This window comes from Trachemys scripta, chromosome 17 (assembly GCF_013100865.1).
Source record: "Trachemys scripta elegans isolate TJP31775 chromosome 17, CAS_Tse_1.0, whole genome shotgun sequence".
NCBI classification, from domain to species: Eukaryota; Metazoa; Chordata; order Testudines; family Emydidae; genus Trachemys; species Trachemys scripta.
The window spans coordinates 7,571,249-7,593,020 of NC_048314.1; the positions used below are offsets into that span (position 1 = coordinate 7,571,249).

Consider the following 21,772-nt stretch of genomic DNA (forward strand, 5'->3'; position numbering starts at 1 on the left):
GGCTCAACTATGATTTCAAAAGAGAGTGGGGTCAGATTTTTTTAAGGGGCCAGTACCCACCACTGGGGCTACTGGGAGACTGAGCGGATAGAACATAGGACCATATTTTCTGCGTGCACAATGAGGACAAGATTTTCCAAAGAGCCCAGCACCCAGCATGCACCCAGTGCACCGGACACTTTTGAAAATCCCTGGCCTGGATTGTGGGTGTTGGGAAACCATTTTTATATTCCATCTACCAGCAGGCTGCCAAATCATTCATTCCCTGTAGGTCTCTACACTGGAAGTTCCTTTATCAGCATTCTCCCTATAAACCTTAGAAACCAGGATGACGTGGATGTGTCAGGATGGTTCCATTTTTGTCTTATCACCGAGGCAGGACATGATGTCATTCCGCCATTATTATTTCTTTCTGTGTTCCCTTGATTTAAATGTCAATACTCTTTCACCCTGGCTCCAAAACAATATATTGCCTGTAATGATTACGCAGGCTTCGTATACAAGAAAGCCCATCTAATTCCAAAGCCCTGTGGAAGAAGCCAGTTTCTTCTTTAAAGTCACATGTTAGCAGACAGCAGCTGACCCTATTTATGAATACACTTCTGTCCCCAGCAGATGTGATTGTTGTAGCCTTGCCTAAATGGTGGGTTGGTTTTGAACTGAGACAGCTTGGATGACTAAGGCAAAAACACATTAGCTGCTCAGAATGAGAGGAATCCAGGATTTCCTTTTGTGGGAGAAGTGAAAATGTCTTGACTGACTTCTCTGGAGGGTACATTTTTAGAGTGACTAGTTATGTCACTTAGTCTAGCTGTAAAAGAAGGGAATCCACCCCAGCTACCTAATACAGCAGCATACGATGAGGAGGTGCAGGAATAAGGGGTTAGCTTCATGACCTGTAGTGAAAGGGAACAAAAGAGGGTGTTGAAATAAACAGGATTAAAGGATTTCATTGGTAAATACAGGGTTAAAGGTAGCCAGGATTCACACCAATGGGAAGGAAGGCGAGTTCTCCGGAGTGGAACAGTTGGACATGTTCAGATAGGTGTCTGTTAATGCCCAGGTACAGAGAGATGTGTACACACACACAACCCACCCCCTCTACTGATCCCAATCCAGTTTTTATTATTAACAACAAGCCGGTTAGAAAAACCAGGGGCCCTATCATGCCCTCGGGTTAAGCAGAACTCCCCCTAGAAGTCAGGGAGGGTTTCTGCGGCTAGGGCCCAGGCCCTGGGCTCCAGATGGTCTAAGAGCCCCCCCTCCAATTAATCCTAATCCGTACAGGACCAGCTCCCCGGTAAGGCTGAGTTCATAACGTCCCAGCGGGCTCAGCCCAGCCCTTGTGTGCGATGACTCCGATTTCTCCAATCTGGCGTTTGCCCCGGTGTGTGGCCAAACCCTTCGGCCCGGCCGGGCTTGGAAAGTTCGCAGCGCGTCCTGGGTGCCGGCTGGCAGGGGCCGATGCCAGGCGGGCACGGGGTGATCCTGGCAGGACTCCTCCAGCTGAAGCCAGGCGCGTGTGACCCAGGCGGGGCGGCTCCCCAAGCCCCCCCTGCCCCGCTCGGGGCGAGCCTTGCAGCCGCTGGACAGCTCACAGCTGGCCGGGGCGCGCACGCGCGTGGGGCCACCTGCTTCTCGGTTCTGCCCCCCCAAAACTTCTAGCTAGCCCCCCTTCAGCCCCAGCACCGCCCCTCCAGGGCTGCTAACTCCTTGCCCACCGTAGTGTGTCCTCTGCTGGCAGGGGCAGACTCTGGTATCATGTCAGGGTGGAGGGTGGGGAGGGGGAACTTAACCATGTATTGGGGCATCTCTATGGCATGGATCCAAGTCCCCACCCCGCTTTGCACCCCCCCATCACTGGGGTGCGGATGGGCAGGGTGTGTGTGTGTGGGGGGGAGCGAATGGCCCTTCCCACCCCCTTGCCATGCATCCAGGACTCTGCCAGGGCTTGGCAATGAAGCCGGGGGGAAGAAAATCTTGGTTCTCGCTCTCTCCAGGGGTTGTATTGGCCTGGGTGGAGCTGCCGCAGCTGATTGGCTGAGGGGAGTCACCGGGCCGGGCTCTTATAGGGGGCTGAGGTTCCACAAACTGGTTACTCTGAACGTTTCCATTCGAGCTGCCGGTGACTCAGGGAGTCTCTCCGGCGCCGCGCTCTGGCTGCCTGCCCTGGCCACCGCCGGAGGGGAGGAAAGCCCCGGCCGCCCGGGGAGAGGGAGGAAGAGCGAGAAGGCCGGAGGAGAGGAAGGGGAAGGAGGACGAGAGCTCGGATTCCTGCCCCCCCAGCCCGGAGAGCCATCGCCCTCCCCCGGGGGAGCCGCCTGGATCGGGAGAAGCATGAGGCTGGACTGGAGGGAAGGCACCTGGGTGGGAAGTTGAGCGCAGCCCTCTCCACTCCCTTCTGCCGGGCGGGGAGCGCGGCGTGGCTGGCTGGACCGGCCGGTTCCTACCGTTCCCTCTGCTGCGTCCCCTCCCCAGCTGCAGCCGGAGGCGCAGAGACGCCCCCCGCCCCTTCCTGCCCTCCCAGCAGCGAGGCCCCAGGAGGGAGAGTCCTGGGTGCTGGGATGCGTCTTCCCCCTGCCTCGGCTGCCAGTGTGGATTGTAGCGCCCGGCTCTGTGCGTTGCGAGAATGGCTCGGTTCGGAGATGATCTGCCCACCCGCTATGGAGGCGGCGGTCCGGCCGGGGCTGGACGAGGGGGCAGCCGGCAAGGTGGCCCTCCACCCGGCCAAAGGATGTACAAGCAGTCGATGGCCCAGAGAGCCAGGACGATGGCTCTCTACAACCCCATCCCCGTCAAACAGAACTGCTTCACCGTCAACAGATCCCTCTTCATCTTCAGCGAGGATAACGTTATTCGGAAATACGCCAAGAGGATAACCGAATGGCCATATCCTTTTGGGGAGGGGTGTGTGTGTGTGGGGGGGGAAGGGATCAAACAGGGCGGGGTGAGTCTGGGGGTAATAAAAGCTTGGGGTGTGTGGGTGTGTCTGTGTATAATACAGAGGTGTGTGATCTAGGGAGCATATAACTGTGCTGTGTGTGCCCAGTCTAGAGCTGGGTGTATGGGGATGATATGGGGGGTGTATCTGTAATAGAACTTGTTTGTAATATCGGGGGGGGGGGTGTTTGAAGATAATAAATGGGTGTGTAATAGGGGTGTGAAATACATGTATTTGTCTTTGTGTGCGTGTATTATGCACGCACATCTCATGCGATTTAGAGCCGTGCAAAGGGATCTGAGGGTAAATGATGGTTCTTATTTTAATATTTTAGCCTTTCTCTCTCTCTCTCTCTGCAGGAGGGCACTGTGAGGTAAAATGGTGACACCTTGGCGTTTCAGCTAGTGCTAGGGACAGCGATAGTCAAGGTCTCCTGACTGACATCTCACCAATACACAATTGTTGCAGCCTGTTTTTAGCACCCCACCTTGGCCAGGCTGTTCCAATGGGAACTGACGTTAGCCCTCGCGCTTGGACTACCCGGAATCAGGCGCGCCTGGGCTTGGGGTTTGCTTTGGTTTGTTTTTGAAATGCTCAGTGGCAGAGTGAGGCAGGATGCGAAGAGGTGGTCCGTGGCTGTACTGAGGAAGGGGCAGATGCTTTTCATCCCAGAACCAGCTCCCTGAGCAAGTGAACTGCAGAGACCTCGCTGGGAAGGGGGATTCTGTTTCTGGTATGAGGCATGCGGTGGGGAGCTAAATGCTTGGCAAAGGGAGCCCGACTCTTCCTTTGAGGTTTAGGTTGCCAGGGTGTGTGTGTGTGCGCAGTGGCTGATGTGCACCAGCAGGAATGCATTGCACTGGGGAATCTCCGGGGAGCCTGTTGTTTTCATTTCATCTGAAATCACACACCTATTAAGCCTTGGCTACCAGCAGCAAGGCCTCCTCTCTGCCTCCTAGCAACCCTTGCACTTGCCAGGAGCCCAGCTCCCCAGCTCGAACTCCAAGGGTGGCTGGTGGGAGGGGAATGCGCTGGTTTGGGGAATATACGTTCCCCACAGCGATCTCTCCGTTAATGTTAGGAAACACAGGGAGGGGAGCTGCAATCCAGCCTGGAATAAACAAGCAGCAAAAGCCCCAGGGGCAGTCTCGCCACCTCCCCCTCCTTCTCCTTTACCACTAAGGAAAGGAAACGGACACACTATAGAAACCCCAGAGTCAGCAGGAAAACCAGAGCTACAAAATGTCTGCAAACCCCACTTTCCTTGGGGAAGTTCCAGCTCAGGCCAGAGACCAGTTCAATGTATGGTACTTGCCAAGGATGCTCTCTGGAGTGAATCAAGTAACCTGCTCCATGAAAGGACTGGCTTGTGGTGAAACTGCCAGGCCCTGTCCTTGCCCAGGGGAGCTCTCCACGGTGCTGGAGAAGCGTTACCCACCACTCTGAGCTACTCTTCAGTGCTGGAGTCAGCCCAGGGTTTGCTCATGTGCAGGTGAGAGAGAGAGAGAGAGAAAGGCAGAGATACAGTATTTCCAGCTGGCTTTACTAGCCTGTGAAGCTGGTTTCCCTTCACACCTATCAGGCACTGAATAACTTTGATCTGGCATGGCAATCTGTCAGTAATTCATATTTCAGACCTAGAGAGAAGGCTTGAAATCTAAGTTCCCTAACCTGTCATTTACTTATTTACATAACATGCTTAGATTTAAATGCCAGAGAATTACTAACCCATATTTCAGCAGGGGACATCCAATTTTACTGTCTCTTGGGGGGCACTTCATATTGTCAGTCTTTTTTAAAATCAAAATGTCCTGTTTGCTCTTGGAAAAAGAAGATGAGAAACCCAGAATTTATAGAGGGATTTTGGGTGACAAAATCTAAATCACTGGTTCCCAAAGAAGGGAATTGATTTCTTAAACCTCCCAAAGACACCCCTAGAAAGGCCTGAGGTATGATTCAGAGAAAACCTGGCTGAGGATTTCCAGGAGACACCAATGCCACTTGAATGATCAACATCTGTAGACGTGTAATAAGAATACATGGGATTCTTCTTCTTGCTGAAATTCTCCTTGTGTCAGCGAGTTTCTTCTTTAACTATTGGCCCCACTCCATTTGAATACATGATTTTAGCGACAATCATAGCCAACTGCATTGTTCTGGCTTTGGAGCAGCATCTACCAGAGGATGACAAGACACCCATGTCGGAGAGATTGGTGAGTTGCATTTATTTATTTAGGTTTTTACTATTCTGTGATGAAAGAGAACTGATCCACCCAGTGCTGGATGCCCATAGCAATCTTTTAAAGATACAGTAAAAGCTGTGTTATCCAGCACTTTACCAACCGGAAAGCTCTAGAAACCAGGCACTTCAGATATCCATTAAAAGTCCAGTTGGTGCAGGGCCAGCAGGCTCCCTGCCTGGCTTCCCGGGAGCAGTGACATGTCCCTGCTGCTCCTAGGCAGAGGAATGGCCACAGGGGCTCCATGCGCTGTCCCTGTTCTGCCCTGAGGAACTGCGGCCAATGGGAGCTGCGGGGGCAGCACCTGTGGGTGGAGGCAGCACGCAGAGCTGCCTGGCAGTGCCTCCACCTAAGAGCAGCAGGGACATGTCACTGCTTGCAGGGAGTCACTCGCAGTGAGTACTGCCTGGATCCGGCACTCTGAAACCCATCCCGTGCCCCAACCGCCTGCCCCGAGCCCCCTCCCACACCCAAACTCCCTCCCAGAGCCCACAACCCGCATCTCCTTCCGCGCCCCAACCCCCTGCCCTCTCCCGCACCCAAACTCCCTCCCAGAGCCCACAACCTGCATCCCTTCCCATGCTGCAACCCCCTGCCCCGAGCCCCCTCCCGCATCCAAACTCCCTCCCAGAGCCTGCAACCTGCATCCCCTTCCGCACCGCAACCCGCTGCCCCGAGCCCCGTCCCAGATCCTAACTCTCTCCCAGAGCCTGCAACCCGCATCCTTCCCACGCCCCAACCCCCTGCCCCGAGCCCTCTCCCACACCCAAATTCCCTCCTTCTTACTTAACCAGAATTTTTGACTTACCAGCACCTCCTATTCCACCAAGATGCCGGATAAGAAAGCTTTTACTGTACATGTATAAATAAACAGACCCATCAGTTACCCTAAGGCCAAAATGAATAACCCAGCCACAACATGAATATAACAAAAATAAATGACACTCTCTATATGACCCCCACCAGAATTGCGCATCACTACTAGCCAGCCCTGCCCATCTTCTTAAAGTCAAGGGAGAAAAGTTGGACCCCTGAAGACCAACAAACTCAGGCTGTTACAGACCAAGGTGGGAAGAGAATTCCAAAGGCTTCAGTACTATATGTAGAACCGAATGACTCTCTTGGGTCATTTTCCCCAGTATTCTGTATAGAATAGAGGGTTTTCTTTACTCTTCAGATATCGTCCTACTGAAGATGCGTTGTGGGGGACCTCTCAATGCCAAACTCTTTGGATTTAGAAAATTTTACGATCTTTCCAAAAGAAACCAGCTTACAAAGAAAAGTAATTTACCAGCAGGCTTTATGGTAATGAGTCAATTACATTATTTCAAATGGAAAATGAGAATAGCTTCAAAACGATCCTTTCATTTCTTATCACCCGATGACAAAATGGGCAGTGTTTGGTTTCATTTTTTCTTACTCTACGCAAACTGGAGCGACTTCCAAGCTGGAATGAATGGATATTGGTGCCTGTTTGGTGGGGGACTAAATCTGAATCCATCTGTTTTTTACATGTATAAATGAAATGATGCAAACTAAAGTAATATTAGGCTTAGGACCAAAAGCTAGGAAATGAAGGAGATTCTGATCTATGGTTGTTAGTTTCCTAGACTTTGCAGGACATGATCTCTAGAATAGCACATTGCGATGAGCAGTGGTGATGAGCTGAATAATTCTTTAGTCAAAGGAATACAATCATAGGTGATAGAACTGGAAAGGTATCCAGAGTCATTTATTGAACCCACCTTTTTCTTGTGCAAGTTGACCTGGGAGTGCCTATTATTTATTTATATTAGCAAAGTGCTTAGCAGCCAATTCATGGACCAGGATCCCATTGTGCTAGGCACTCCACAAACCTATGAACTTCCTTAATTGTATCTGCATTGATTTCCCCCCCCCCATCTAGTTGAAAAGAGCAAAGGAAAAAGAGGAACCGTGTACACATGCCCAACCTTTTTACCATTCTGTGAGTTTGTATTGTTATCAGTCTTGGGATTTAGGTTGGGGAAGGATGGTTTTGTGATGAAGGCACTGGCTGGGACCCATCTGACTTCAGTGGAAGTTTTGCCTCTGTAAAGATTAAGGGCTGGATAAATGCTGGATTTTTCCCTTGGGGTTCCTAAAAATATGAACCAGCACAGGGACAAAATGATTTCCTAGCCTAAGCTCACCCAGTAAGGGCTGGTCTACACTGGAGGGGGGGGGATCGATCTAAGATATACAACTTCAGCTACACGAATAGCATAGCTGAAGTCGAAGTATCTTAGATCAAGTTACTTGGGGTCCACATGGTGTGGGATCAAAGGCCGCGGCTACCCCATCGACTGCGCTACTGCCGCTCGCTCTGGTGGCGTTCCGGAGTCGATGGTGAGCACGTTCGGGGATCGATATATCGCGTCTTAACGAGACGCGATATATCGATCCCGGATAAATCAATTGCTACCTGCCGATACGGCAGGTAGTGAAGACGTACCCTTACTCGTCAGTGATGGATTATTCCAAGCAACCAGGGGCACAATTAGCAAATCTTATTTCTGTCCCTACTTTTCTCTAGATTGGGGGTAAGAGCGGGGCGAGAGGATGGGGTTCGATGCTATGTCTGAATCTGAGAGGAGCATTTTATTGGTCTTTCCCCCCTCATCATTTTAACACCTTTCCTCAAGGTTCCTCATTGCAGGTGTTGTCCTTCTGGGATTCCTGCCCAGTTGCTGTGAGCGTTACTCCTTAGTGAGCCAGAGGCTCACCAATGTGTGGCGTAAAACTCACCCAGTTCCAGAGTCTCTCCAGCACTGCCAGCTCTTACTGACTGGTGGAGTACGAGTTGATCCCTAGGATTTTGACCCACTGATAGTGGACAGCAATGCCTCAAAAGGTGAGTCTACACTGTGATAAAAGACCTGCAGCATGAGTGGCTGGCCCAGGTCAGCTGACAGGCTCGTGGGGCTTGGGCTCTGGGACTATAAAGTTGCATTGTAGAGGTTTGGGCTCGGGCTGGAACCTGGCCTTCGAGGCTTTGTAAAGGGGAGGGTCTTCAGCTTGAACCCGAATGTCTACACTGCCATTTTATAGCCACGCAGCCGAGCCTTGCGAGACCAAGTCAGCTGACCCAGGCTCTGAGACTTGGAGCTGCAGGTCTTTTAGCGCAATGTAGACATACCCTGAGCCAGCCTTTATTATGGGTGTGTCTACACTGCATACTAAGCCTGCATCTGTGGGACCTGGGCTTGTGGATTCGGTGTTTCCAAGCCCATGCCTGAGCATCCACACTGCATTGTAACCCTGGGTTTACAATTGCTGGGCTGAGGTTGCACAGCCATGCTAATGCGTTCATGTTGCACTACGCAGACCTTTTGACTCTGGTTAGTGGCTTGAGCTGTGTCCACACTGAAAAATGACAGGGCTTGGACCCACCTGCCTAGCAGGGTTCTAGGACCCAGGTCCTGAGTGCTTAATGCCCCAAGTCTGACTGATTTGTGGGTGGGTGGAAGTGGGGCTTGGGCTCAATCCTGAGTCAGATCTCAGGCTTCGAATATGGCTACATATGGATAAAAGACCCACTGCATGGCCATGGCTGGCCTGGGTCAGCTGACTTGGTCTTGCAAGACTCTGGCTGTGGGGCTAAAAATCTCTGTATAGACATTTGGACTCAGGCTGGAGCCTGAGCTCTGGGACCCTCCACCCTCATAAGTCCCAGAGCTTGGACTTCACCCTGAGCTTGAACATCTAGACAGCAATTTTTCAGTCCCAGAGTCCGAGCTCTGTGAGCCCAAGGGCACATCTTCACCACTCACCGGATTGGCTGGTAGCGATTGATCTATTGGGGATCGATTTATCGTGTCTAGTGTAGACGTGATAAAATCGATCCCCGATCGCTCTGCCGTCGACTCCGGAACTCCACCACAGCGAGAGGCAGAAGCGGAGTCGACGGGGGAGCAGCAGCGGTCGACTCGCCGCTGTCCTCACAGCCAGGTAAGTCGACCTAAAATACGCAACTTCAGCTACACTATTCGCGTAGCTGAAGTTGCGTATCTTAGGTCAACCCCCCCCCCCAGCCCGTAGTGTAGACCTAGGCCAAATCAGCTGCCATGGGTCTTCCCCAGGTTTTGATCCCTGTGTAGGCATACCCGTAGTGTGCGGTGCAGACATGCCAGGGGGCCATTTTAATTAGTGTTTTGATAGCTATAGTTAAGGTTGACAATTAATTTCCATTCTAAAGGCCTTACCGAAGAGTCACATTGATAATGTTTTGAGGTTAGATTAGCTCTTTCAGCCTCAAAGTGTGTTGCAAAAAAAAAAAAAAAAAATTTGCTAATGAGAAATAGTTTAGTTTTTGTTGGTTTTCCAATTTTTCTGCAGGGGGTCACAACCAGGGCTGGGCAGGAAATGGTATTCCTATTTCCACAACAATTTTCAACACATTTTCCCCGTCCCAACGCGGGGGACTGCAACTCTTTTTTGTTCAGGTCAATAAAAATATTTTATTTCAATAATTCTGAAGTGTTTCATGTTCATTTCAACCTTTTCCCCCTTCTTTTACTTTTTTTTTTCTTTATGAAAATGTACTAACATTTTGCAACGAGGAGTCCTTTTGACTGAAAAAACAGAAGCTTCCCAGTGTGAGAATCTCTTTACCCAAACTGTTTCAAGCTGGGTGTGTCATTGAACCTGACACCGTTTTTGTGAACAGTTTCAGTTGGGAAGAAATGGCATTTTAGGGTAAAAATTTCCCAGCCAGCTCTAGGTGTGATGCATCTTGAATGTGCTTCCCATTTCTCCTGCAGAGCATAAGCTGTTGCAGTCGAAAATGCTAAACAACTAATGTCAGATGCACCATAAACCACATAGTGGGAAGAACTGCCCTCTCATTTTTGATACCTGGGGCCAAATCCCGATCCCATTCCCATTGAAACCTGTGGCAGTTTTACCATTGACTTCAATGCGACTAAGAATTGGCCCTTCTGGTGTAAGGACTTAGGGCCACATCTTCCCCCTCCCACGTTTATTAAACCAAGATCACTAGTACGGTGGCAGGGGAGTTGTTAGCTGAAACAATGATCAGATCACCCCTTGGGAATGGGACTCAACAGCACTGCAGAAGGGAGAGAGGGCTGGTCAGGTAAATACTCCTACAACACAAAGAACCCCAGCCCTAGGGATTCTTGGAGCATACATGTGTTGTTTGTAGAGTGTGTCGGAAAGGGGGCGGGGGAAGGGAAGAATTGTGAAAATTTCCACAAAGTTTCATTTAGTTTTGTTCAAATGTTGGGGTGTAAAGTTTTCCGTCCAGCTCTAGTTGTTTCCCTGCTTTCACAGGGCTCTGGGCTTCCCTAGCAATGGCAGTCCAGCTCACTAGCTCTACTGCGGTGCTACCACGGGTTGCCCTATTCCCTTCCCCTGCGTCCAGGGGATCCTTCAGCTGGGTTTTCACAGGGCCTGTGGGAGGAGCTAACGCCGCCCACGTCAGCGTTAATGTCTGCAAGGTTTCAGCAGATCCAAGGCTGGTTTTCTTAGCTAGACGTGCCTAGACACAAAGGATCTTCCTTGATTCCTCTTCGGGGCGGCTGCGTGCAATTTGGGGCTGTCATGTAAGCAGCACAGAACTGGTGACAGTTACGTGATGCCGTGGTATGATTCCTCCTGGTCACACTTTCCTTTTCTATGGCCTCTCCAGCCTCCTCTGGCTATAACACACTGCTTTGCTCCCTGCTTTGGGGGGCATATGGACCTCGGTGTACACAGTGTCTACGCTTGCTTGTAAGACACAGGAGGTTTCTACCTGGGGATGCTCTGGCAGACTGCGCACGCTTGGGTTTTCGGGATGTTTTTGATGGGAAGGCGGGGCAAAGCTGCCTGCTCTGTTATTCAACATGACAGATTTTTAACTTGGCTAATGGATTTCATTCTTTATCCCGGCCACAGGCATTCAGTGCAGGCATCCGCAAGCTTCTCAGATTAACCTCTGTTTGTACAAAGCCTCTATTTACCAGCACACCCAAACCTATTCGATTTGTCATCCAGAGCCCAAGGAACGACATCAGGAAATGAACCGGGAATAGCGATAACGTTCCAGAATCAGAGCTGGTTTCCGATCTGAAACGTATTTATTAATCTGTGTGTCTGGCCCAGTCACGGCTGCGTCCACAATCAGCAGCCTGCTGGCACATTTTATGGCCAACTTCTCCACCAGAATTCTGCCCTGGTAGGGAATGTTGTCAAGGGTCCCCTCTGAGCACATAGATGCCACCCCAATGTCCCACCAGGGTTGTGGATTCACCCCACCCTCCAGGGAAAGGCTGAATGGGGCTACAGCAGTGGTCCCCAAACTTTTCACATCATGCCCCCCCCTTATCCCTCTCCACCCCCACCCCCCAGAGCTGCGATGGGGAGCTGAGGCTGCAAATCCCAAGTGTGGGGGGATGCGGACAGACGTAAGGGGGCCGCGAGTCTGGGGCCAGAGTCACAGCCAGGCCAGGAGTCAGAGGCTGAGGCCGTAGATGGGGGTGGGTCTGGGGCCGGGAGTGGAGTTGTGGCCAGGGGACAAGGCTGGGGGTGGGGCTGGGAGCGGAGCCACGTGCCAGGCCGTGGTTGGAGGCTGGGGCTGGGGCTAGGGCCAGGAGCGGAGCTGCAGATGGGCCATGGTCGGGGGCTGAAGCTGGGGAAAGGGCTGGGGCCAGGAGCAGAGCTGTGGACGGGCCCGGGCCGTGGCTGGGGGCAGAGGCACAGCTGGGCTAGGAGCCAGGGGCTGAGGCCCATGGCTGGGAGCGAAGCTGGGGCTGGAGCAGAGTGGGGCTGGGTGGCGCTCCCTCTCCGCCCCCCGTGGGGGCTGGCCTGGGCCCCACCAAACATTCCTACGTGCTCCCCTAGGGGGGCGCATCCCACAGTTTGGGCAACACTGGGATAGATGATGATCTGAAGGCATCTCCCTGACTGACAGCAGCATTGCTGAGTTGTCAGCCAGAGGGAAGAGACAGGTCTCATTGGGCTGAAACCATGGCAATTGGTGCAAGGGGGTCTGAAGAAGAGAGGCCCCCCCCATCAGAAGAGACCTCCCCTTCCAGCCCCCACCCCAGCAGTGTGTGTTTGTTTTTTCTTTTCAGCAAAGACATGAACCCAGCTCGGATCCTCTTTCCCCCCAACCCCCTTGGAGCTGCCAAGGACTTCCTTCCCCTTCTCCCTAGTTTTGGGAGGGACTTATCCTATAAGCCCTCTAGTAGAGTACTGGTCCTTGTGTGCATGTAGGCACCGTAGTGTGTCTTATGGGCGATGGCCCTTTAAAGCTGGGAGCTGGCGGTCACAAGCCACATGACTCAGAATAAGCATGTGACCTACAGGACCCCAGATATAAGGCTTTCTGCTGCTGAAGCAGTGGCAGAGTCTTAGAGTAGGGGAAGGGCTCCTCACAGGAGCTGAGCAGATGGACTGGGAGAGAAGCCAGGTACTAGAGGAGCCTGAGGGTGGGGCTCTCCAGAGTAGCCAGGCGAGTGGTTGATGGGTTAGAAAGCCTTGAGGGGGCAGACCCTGCTGGTAGGGGAGACAGGGCACTGTTCCTCTATTGGGTTGTAGAGGATCCTGAGACTGAGGGTGGGCTAAGCCCAGAGGGGGCTGACTATTTGTGAAGCCCTATTTTGTGGGGGGAACAATGCTTATACTTATTGTGTGGGTCTAGGAAACCAGGCCCTGAAAAAGAAATGGTCTCTGAGTGTGTGTTCATGGGGGAGCTGAGAAGGGGAGCTTGAAGCAGTAGCTGTACCTTGGTTTCCCCTTCTTGGCTCCAAGATGACTGTGTGCCCCCCCCCTTCTCTATGGTTCAAGGAACATCCCTCTTTTGGCATCTGGTTTATTAGACATTCTGCTGAATTGGAGCCTATGTGAGCTGTCCTCAGTGTTGGAGTCTCTTCTCCAAACCAGTGCAGCTCCTGTTACAGAGAAGAAGAAAGTGTTTGTTTTTGTTTTTTTCCAAATTATAGGGTCTCCGTCTGGAGGTGTGAGCTGCAATCATAAATCAGAGTCAGGTGGTGACCCTCACCTTTCCCTTGTTGCTAACTAGGAGAGGGGTCTGGGAGCTTTAGCAGAGGTCCTGGTATGAAAAAAATCTAAGAATCACCAACTTAAAGAAGGAAAAAACATGTGAATTACAGGAAACCAGCTACAGGCTTCCTGCCCTATAGAAGGGATAGATTTTTTGGGGTGTGGATAGTGAGGGATAAAAGCAGGTAAAGACTCTGGGGGAGAGATGGGTGGGGGATATACCCTCCATCCAGTCTGCCCTTTCTCAAGTTATGAAAACAGTTAAGGAAGGAAAGAAGGCAAAGTAAAAAGCCCAAATAGCAGGTCTTCATGCTGATCTAGGGGATTTGGATGCTTAATTCCTGTTAATTTTAATAGGGTCTGAGCCTCTAGATCTCTTTATGTTGCAAAACTCCATCCTAGGACTTTGGGAGCAGGGGGATAAGTGCCCTGTTAGTTGGCTGAAAAATGATGAAAATGTATCACTACAAACTTGAGATTTTTTTGCGGGAGTTTGAAATTTTGAAATGTTTGACCCCTCTTTGCCCTTTACCATAGGAACTGCACACACATCCCTATGATAATTGTTCCTATGGAGTGGGTGGGTTGGGGCATGGAGTTCTGGGAAAACGATGGATTGCTGAGTTTTTCAGATGGGCGTTCTTTCCAATTACTTGACAATTTCCTCCGTGAAGAATCCTTGGTGTGAATGTGGATGTATGTTCACGCTGCTTTTGCAGGATGTGTATGTACCTGTTTAGGAGGGGAGTGGCTCCTTGCTTCCTGCACTGGTGAGAATTTGGCCGTTTATGGTACACCCTGTTTGGAAAGTCTGAGCATGTGCACATGTGCGGGGTTTGAGAGCTGAGCAAGAGTTTTGATGCTTGCAAAACAAATTCTTGGATCAATCTCACTTCCTTACCGCTTAACCTGTGAGAGTCAAAACTGCTGTTGTTCCTGCCCAGAAATACTGGGCTAAATTTTATCCCCACTGGAATTGTATTGATTTAAATGGCAAGACACCAGGGATGAAGTGAGCCTACAGTCCACTCAGACTCAATTGGTCTTCGGCTCCAAATATCTGTCCTTTTTGAAAACCGGACATAGGCTGCTAAGTCACTTAAGGCGTGTACATTGGAAAAAACAACCTTACAGCAGCAAGTTTCAGAGCCCAGGTCTACAGATGGGGGCTCATGCTACAGGGCTAAAAATATCAGTGTAGATGTTCCCACTTGGGCTGGAGCTTTTCTCTGAGACCAACCTCCTTGCCAGGTTTCACAGCCCGCTCTTCAGCCTGAGCGGGAAGGTCTAGACGGCTGTTTTTAGTGCCGTAGTAGGATCCCGAGTCTGTAGACTCCAGCTCTGAGACGAGCTTCTGTGGGGGATTTTGTTGGCAGTATAGACAGATCCTTAGGTGCTTTTGAAAATTGTACCTAATGTCTTTGCCTTTGTTATCTCCAGCTTATACGTTAATGCCAGCCACAGCCATTCCTCTTCGGCCCCGAAGAGAATTTTCTGATACTTAATTTTTACTTCAAATAATCTAATATGACAATGCCACAAATGTCTGTGGTGCTGAACAAAACATGGCCCCTACTCCCAATGAGCTAATGGAATAAAGTTCTGATTGTTCAGTGAACTCCTCGTGAGCCCAGGAAAGCTCATTGCAGGGTTGGAGGGCCTAAAAACCCAGTCCCATTGTCCTTAATTGGGCAAAACTCCAAGGGAAGTGAATGGGAATTTTGCCTGAATTGTGATCAAGTTAATCACAAAGTTAAGCTTGTTTCACAAAGTTAAACAAAAATAAATATAGGGCAACAATTCAGATGAGTGAAGCTGTGGAGACACCATGGAGGAGAAAGTTACTGAAAGAAGAATTGACGGAAGAAATGATTTTGGAGGAGGATGGGGGAGGGGTGGATCATTATAAGAACGGCCGTACTGGGTCAGACCAAAGGTCCATCTAGCCCATTATCCTGTCTACTGACAGTGGCCAATGCCAGGTGCCCCAGAGGGAGTGAACCTAATAGGTAATGATCAAGTGATCTCTCTCCTGCCATCCATCTCCACCCTCTGACAAACAGAGGCTAGGGACACCATTCCTTACTCATCCTGGCTAATAGCCATTAGTGGACTTAACCTCCATGAATTTATCCAGTTCTCTTTTAAACGCTGTTATAGTCCTAGCCTTCACAACCTCCTCAGGTAAGGAGTTCCACAGGTTGACTGTGCGCTGTGTGAAGAAGAACTTCCTTTTATTTGTTTTAAACCTGCTGCCCATTAATTTCATTTGGTGGCCCCTAGTTCTTGTATTATGGGAATAAGTAAATAACTTTTCCTTATTCACTTTCTCCACATCACTCATGATTTCATATACCTCTATCAAATCCCCCTTAGTCTCCTTTTTTCCAAGCTGAAAAGTCCTAGCCTCTTTAATCTCTCCTCTTATGGGACCTGTTCCAAACCCCTAATCATTTTAGTTGCCCTTCTCTGAACCTTTTCTGGTGCCAGTAAATCTTTGTTGAGATGAGGAGACCACGTCTGTACGCAGTATTACAAGAAGTGGGAAGGCATTTATAAATCAAATGAAGCTAAACAATTCATTCACAAAGAGTAATCTTGGTTGAATTTTGCCTTACATTTATTAAAATGAATTGTCCACAATCAGGTCATAACATTCTCAAATTATTCCATGATTCAACTTATTTCTCCATCAACTAATTTTCAGTTTGCAGCTCATTTGCAAATAATATGTTCCCAATATTTGCAGTCCATGCTGGTCTGATTGTCTATGTGTCAGGTGCTTTTGTTTCTGGTCCCCGACTGCATGGTGCTTGTAAGTCACCAACATGGGAAGAACTTTGCAGTGTACAATTAAACCTCAAAGTTGAAATTTTGTGCTTGGTGAATATTTGATCTTAAAATTCCCTTTTCATGACTACTTGGGCGTCTGAAGCGTGAATGCTCAGATATTCACGGCAAAAGAAAATGAGACTCGCAAACATGTTGAATCACAATTTATATTTGAATGTAAAAAAATATTCATGGAACAGTTTTTAGTTTTTATTTTTATTTTTTTTTTACTACTATGTCCTTAGGTCTGGTAACATAACTATATATGGGTTTCCACTTAAGAAACCTGAACACTGAATACATTATTTTGAGTTGTACAGAAGTTGAGGCAAACACAGAAATGTCTCTCTCTCTTTGACATCTCTAATTTTTTCCCCTTCCTTTCAGGATGATACTGAGCCGTACTTTATTGGAATATTTTGTTTTGAAGCTGGTATAAAAATCATCGCTCTGGGGTTTGTTTTTCACAAAGGCTCTTATCTCCGAAACGGCTGGAACGTGATGGATTTTGTCGTTGTCCTCACAGGGTAGGTGACTGTTACCGTTGCTTCAAGTTTGCTAAGGCTGCTTTGTTTCATATTGTTTTTTAACCTTGGATCCGTGAAGAATTTGAAATATGTACTGTAGTAAAGTTGTGCATTGCTGGACTTACTGTCTTTAAATAATAGCTGAATGAGCTGGTTTTTGAAGTAGTATTTGAACTGACCTAAAAAGAAGTTTTGAAAACTTGTTAAAATCCATACTGTCATAACTTGCCCAGATGCTCTGAGATGCCCATTTTTCCAGGTTCTAATTACCAATAGGCACTCAAACTCTAGTTTCAATAAACCCTCCTCTGAAATGGTGGAATGATTTCAAAAGGAAACACTGACAAAGGTGATGGGTGAAAGTTTGTCTTTGTTGAAATAGCTGCAACTCCATCAGACTTCATGGAGTTTCACCCCAGATGAAGCTGACCCATTACAAAAAAGTGGCTTTAAAAGGAATAATAGAAAGAGGCTGAGCGTTCTCAAAAGCTCTACAGTTAAAAATTCTGTTTGCGCTTCCTGAATTGTGTAATGCACATGTCTAGCTGGAAAACGTCTGTTGGGCTTGGTATGTTGCACCTACGCTGAACATGCGTTGTTCCTATGCTGTAGGTTATAACAGTTTACAGTTATGTACTTTGCCATAGTGTGTTTAGCCAGCGAGAGATTAGAAAAGTAACTTTGTTTAAAGAGTTCTTGTGAATCCATAGTGATTTATGAACTGTACCCTTAAAGTCCAAAATAGATGTTAGGGTTTTGAAGACCTAATTGAGGATCTGATCATACAGTCTTTATGCAGGCAAACACCTGATTGATTTCAGTGGGAGTTTTGCCTATGGAAGACTGCGGCATCAGCCCATTAGTGTTAATATCTACTTGTTTTACATACCTCTCTCTGGCACTGTGAGTATATTCTCATGGGGAATATACATTCTCTGATGTCCGTATCCTGGCATGTGATGTGGAATGGAGTGCTGTTAGGAAACTGCATGCATATATATATATAAAAATCATTAGATGCATTCTGACTATAGTTCTATTTGTTATTCAATGTACCATGTGATGTGACTGTCAAGATGTTGAAGGGAATTTTTTATGCATTAAGAAGAAAATAAATGTGTATGTTTTGATTCTCCTGACGCTGGAGTAAATCAAGAGTATCTTCACTGGAGCCCAAAAGGAGAATCAGGCTCACATTCTAGGAATTTGTTAGCGGGGACCAGGATGAAACCTGAATTAATGCAGTTGCTACAGTCGATGATGATGATAGGATGTTTCACATCCTATTTCTCATCGTACCCTTGTAAAGAAAGGAGAAACAGACCTCGATTCTGGAAAGCCCTTAAGCACATGTTTAATTTCACCCTTATTCCACAAAGCATTTAAGCATATACTTAAGTCTGATTGACTCCAAAAGTACTTATACATGTGCTTAAAGTTAAGAGTACAAGGGCTTTCTTGAATACAGATGCTTTTCTGAATAGGGGCCATATTTTGGATTATACGGGCCGGTTTTTTGATTTACCTTTTTTTTAAAGATCTGAACACAAAATCAGAACACACCGTGTTAAATGCTTCCTGATTGTGACTGAGTTGCTCAGGATTTAGCTCCAGGGTGTGGAATACTGCTGGCGCGTGCCATGCCTATGGAATCATAAATGAATGTGTAATGCTGTAGGCACGACACGGGCATTTTATTGCTATAATTTCTATTGCAAGTACTGCAGAGCTGTTTGATCTCTGAATATAATTGTGGATTACCAGTTTGATTAGACAGCTGTAATAAGGAATCCTGTTGTCATCTGCAAACATGTATAATCCTTTGAAGTACAATCCTGTTAATGTCAAGGCTTCTGGTTTCCAGTGGTGGCACTAGCTGGGTTGTATTGAAGTTGTCTTGTACATGGACTTCCCAGCAGGCAAGCAGTGCAGGGAAGTCTTAGAGTAAACTGAGTGAAATCAAGTATAGCAGCCGTCTCCATTGAAGAAATTCACATCACCTGTAAATATTACAACTTATGGCCCTGATTCTTTGGCACGGTACTTACATGCATGCTTAACTTCAAGCATTGAAATCAATGGGATTGCTCATGTGTTCAAAGTTAGGTATGTAGTGTCCATACCTTCCTGAACTGGGGCCTGAGTTTGAAAGACCAGTAATGAAAAGAAGGAACCTATGGGACAGAAGTGGTGTTGAAAGATCTGCAACATCACACAGGATATTAAATTAATTTTTCTGTGAAGACTCTTGTACTCTGGTCAATTTCCTAGATTAACAGGTGGTTCTTAGTTTACCGTTCTTGCTACACATTTTCTAGATTAAAAGGCAAGAATTTATGGTGGTTTGGGCATTGTTGGCTAGCTCAGATATCTTTATTTACCCACTCATTTTTTTCTCCAATAACCCATATACATAAGAAGCTTTAAGCCAAGCCATTTTGTTAGAGAGAGAGATCATTATGACATCCCCGCAAGAGGACTTTAAAGAAAGGTCACTGAGGAAGAATGTTTACCAATAACAAACCTGATTATTTCTTCAGGGAAGATTTTGCTCGTTGGTGACACGAATTAAGCTTGAATTTTTCTTTTCTATGAAAGGTGATAGCAGATCAGTTTATTTAAAGATGCTTGTGGTATGGTGTATGTGTGTGTGTGTGTGTGTGTGTGTGTGTGTGTGTGCTACAGAAAATAATAAAAATGACCTACAGTAGTAAGTGTGCAGCTGATGTAGCATTTCACATATTTATAGAATGCGTGCTACAGTATTACTCTTGCTACACTCATACGGCAAACTCTCTGTCGTTGCCAAGTTATTTTCTTCTTACCCCATACGTACTGATACTTTGTGAGATGGATTAATTTCTCTTATATGGAAAGTGCACAACTGTCAAACCAGACAACTCCTAGGTCATTGCAAACCCCTCTCATTGCAAAGATAAAAAGGTAGACTCCGTTCAGAGTGCAAGCACAGAACAAAGCTCACCTTCAAATGAATTTTAAATATATATGGATTTTGATTTCTCAGGTTTGTGAGATTGTGAAAACATATGATGTGGTACAGAAAGTCTCTCTCACACACACACACACCGCCTCTGTTAATCCTGTATTCTTTGTAAAGATAAATGACGAGCACCGGAAAACCTGATCTCATTTTCAGCTTAAACCCAGAAAAGCAAAAAGCAGATTTGCTCTCATTAGCTGTTTCCATAGGGAGAGAGGGCTAGTGGGTGCTGTGCTTTTATCAAACCCGTCCTTTGTGTGAATTTGAACATGAGCCGATCACCTGTCTCAACAGATATTCTGCAAACTGCCGTATCCCTTTCTCAGCCTCTTCTCCCCCACACCAGAGCCCAAATCCTGGAACATTTTTGATGATGTTGTTGTGGCTGCCAGCAATGATAGACATTTTGTCTGTCAAAATTAGACATTAGAACTTGTTAATTAGAAAATAAATCACATTTCTGGTATCTGCAGCCAGGATCAATATCCTATTGAACTAAACTGGAGGCTAATAGATTGTGGCCTAAAATGGCTTGTTTTATCATTCCAGAAAGCACTCAGTCAGTGTCTTACCACAAAAGTGCTGTGGTGTCTCTTTCTCATTTACGTTCAGGAAAGCCTGCCGATCTGCTGTTAATAAAGGCAAGGGAAACAAGTAGATTTCTGCTCTTTAGAAGATTTTCTTTCCCCTGGATTTTTTTGTTTGTTTGTTTGAAACTCCTCCAGTTGCAGACAAGTACCAAGGGAAGTTGCATTGTTGTGATGTCTGTTGCCACAAGTATTTAATAGCTACTGTTATTTGACTTGCATATTTTTATTGGTGTGTTTTAACTCCAGTGACATTTCTTTCCAGTAGTAACTGTTAACAAAAAACCCAAAACAAAACGCACCTGAGCAAGTGGACTAGCACCAGAGAATAGGCCCTGCACACCCTTAGATCAACCTGTACACCTGCAATGTGTCCTGTAATGGCAATTCCCAATGTTTCTGGGAATGGAGCTAACTACCTTGTGTGATGCATCAGTGTCATTGCCAGACGCTTGGTGTAAATGTTCCTTTGGATTAGGGCCTGATCCAGAGACAACTGAAGTCAGTGGAAAGATGCCAGTTGACATCAGTAGGCTCTGAAACAGGTCCTTAATGAGGCAGACATGGTAAACTCCCTCTACTCCATAGAAGGAACATGCCGTGTGAACCTGTTGCTGTTCCTTGCCATTAAGGACTAGCTGTAGCCTGCCATACAGTCACATTTGTGCACTAGCATCAGAGCTTTCTCCCACCTTAAGCTGCAAGAACTAAAGGGAAACATTGTTGCATTCACTGTAAAATGTCAGCAGAGCAATTTTGCACAATAGTCTATAGCCAATGGAGGGAAACTTGATTGTGTCTGCCGGAGCATTCCATGCGGCAGAAGGAGCGGTACTCTCACACAGTGTGGGAAGACAGACTGACAAATGTCGGGCAGTATGTTCTGGCGGAGCTGTTTCAGTCTCTGCTTCCAAGGAAGCATCGCTCTAGTGGCACTAGTAAACCCAACCGTAGTTGGGAAGGTAATTCTTTCTGCACGTAGTAACGGCCTGATTGTCCTCGATGTGGACTTGGCTAGTTACGAAAAGCAGCAGCTTCTGTACCTCAGTGGTATCAAGTCCCAGAACACTTTACTTTCTTTGTCTAAGTGCAGGGCAAGCAGCAAGTATCAAATAAGCAGCAGAAAGCAAGAGGAGGCTAAATGCAAAGTTTCCTAGCTTGAGATAGGGTCCAAAACCCAATTCTCTTAAGAGTTACCAAGTCTGACAGTTATTAGGAGGAAGGTACACAAATTATCAAAAGGGAAATGCACAGCAGTGTCTGGAGCTCTGATCATGCAGCCAGAGAGGGAAATACCTTGACCTGGTTTCGCGAATGTTTGTTTGACATGGGGGTGAAGAGTACTCGCAAAGCGGTTGGTAAAAGAATGAAAAGTGAATTTCTCGATGCAAACGTGTAGGTTGGGATTTTCAAAACTGCCTGCTAGATTTTAGATGCTCAATTCCTATTAATAGGTTAAGCACCTAGAAAATGAGGAACACACAATTAGTGACCGCTTGTGAAAAGTTTGGTTTAAATAACTTGCCTAGCATCATATCGGAATTCTGTGGCAGAAGCAGGGATAGAATCCAGTTCTCCAAGGGAGCATTCACCTGCCTCAGGCATTAAATCATCTT

At 47.5% G+C, this 21,772-nt stretch overlaps 1 protein-coding gene across 20 annotated transcripts in view; it reads left to right on the top strand.

Annotated features, from left to right (window-relative positions):
• Positions 1–2,114: 2,114 nt before the first annotated feature.
• CACNA1B (calcium voltage-gated channel subunit alpha1 B) overlaps positions 2,115–21,772 on the top strand; it is a 504,183-nt gene continuing 484,525 nt past the window's right edge. For all 20 annotated transcript variants that reach the window (XM_034793506.1, XM_034793514.1, XM_034793505.1 and 17 more), the window contains exons 1-3: positions 2,115–2,889; positions 5,049–5,154; positions 16,429–16,568. In XM_034793506.1, the coding sequence (XP_034649397.1) occupies positions 2,630–2,889; positions 5,049–5,154; positions 16,429–16,568 (506 nt within the window). In that variant the 5' untranslated portion in view covers positions 2,115–2,629. The remainder of the gene's footprint in view (positions 2,890–5,048; positions 5,155–16,428; positions 16,569–21,772) is intronic.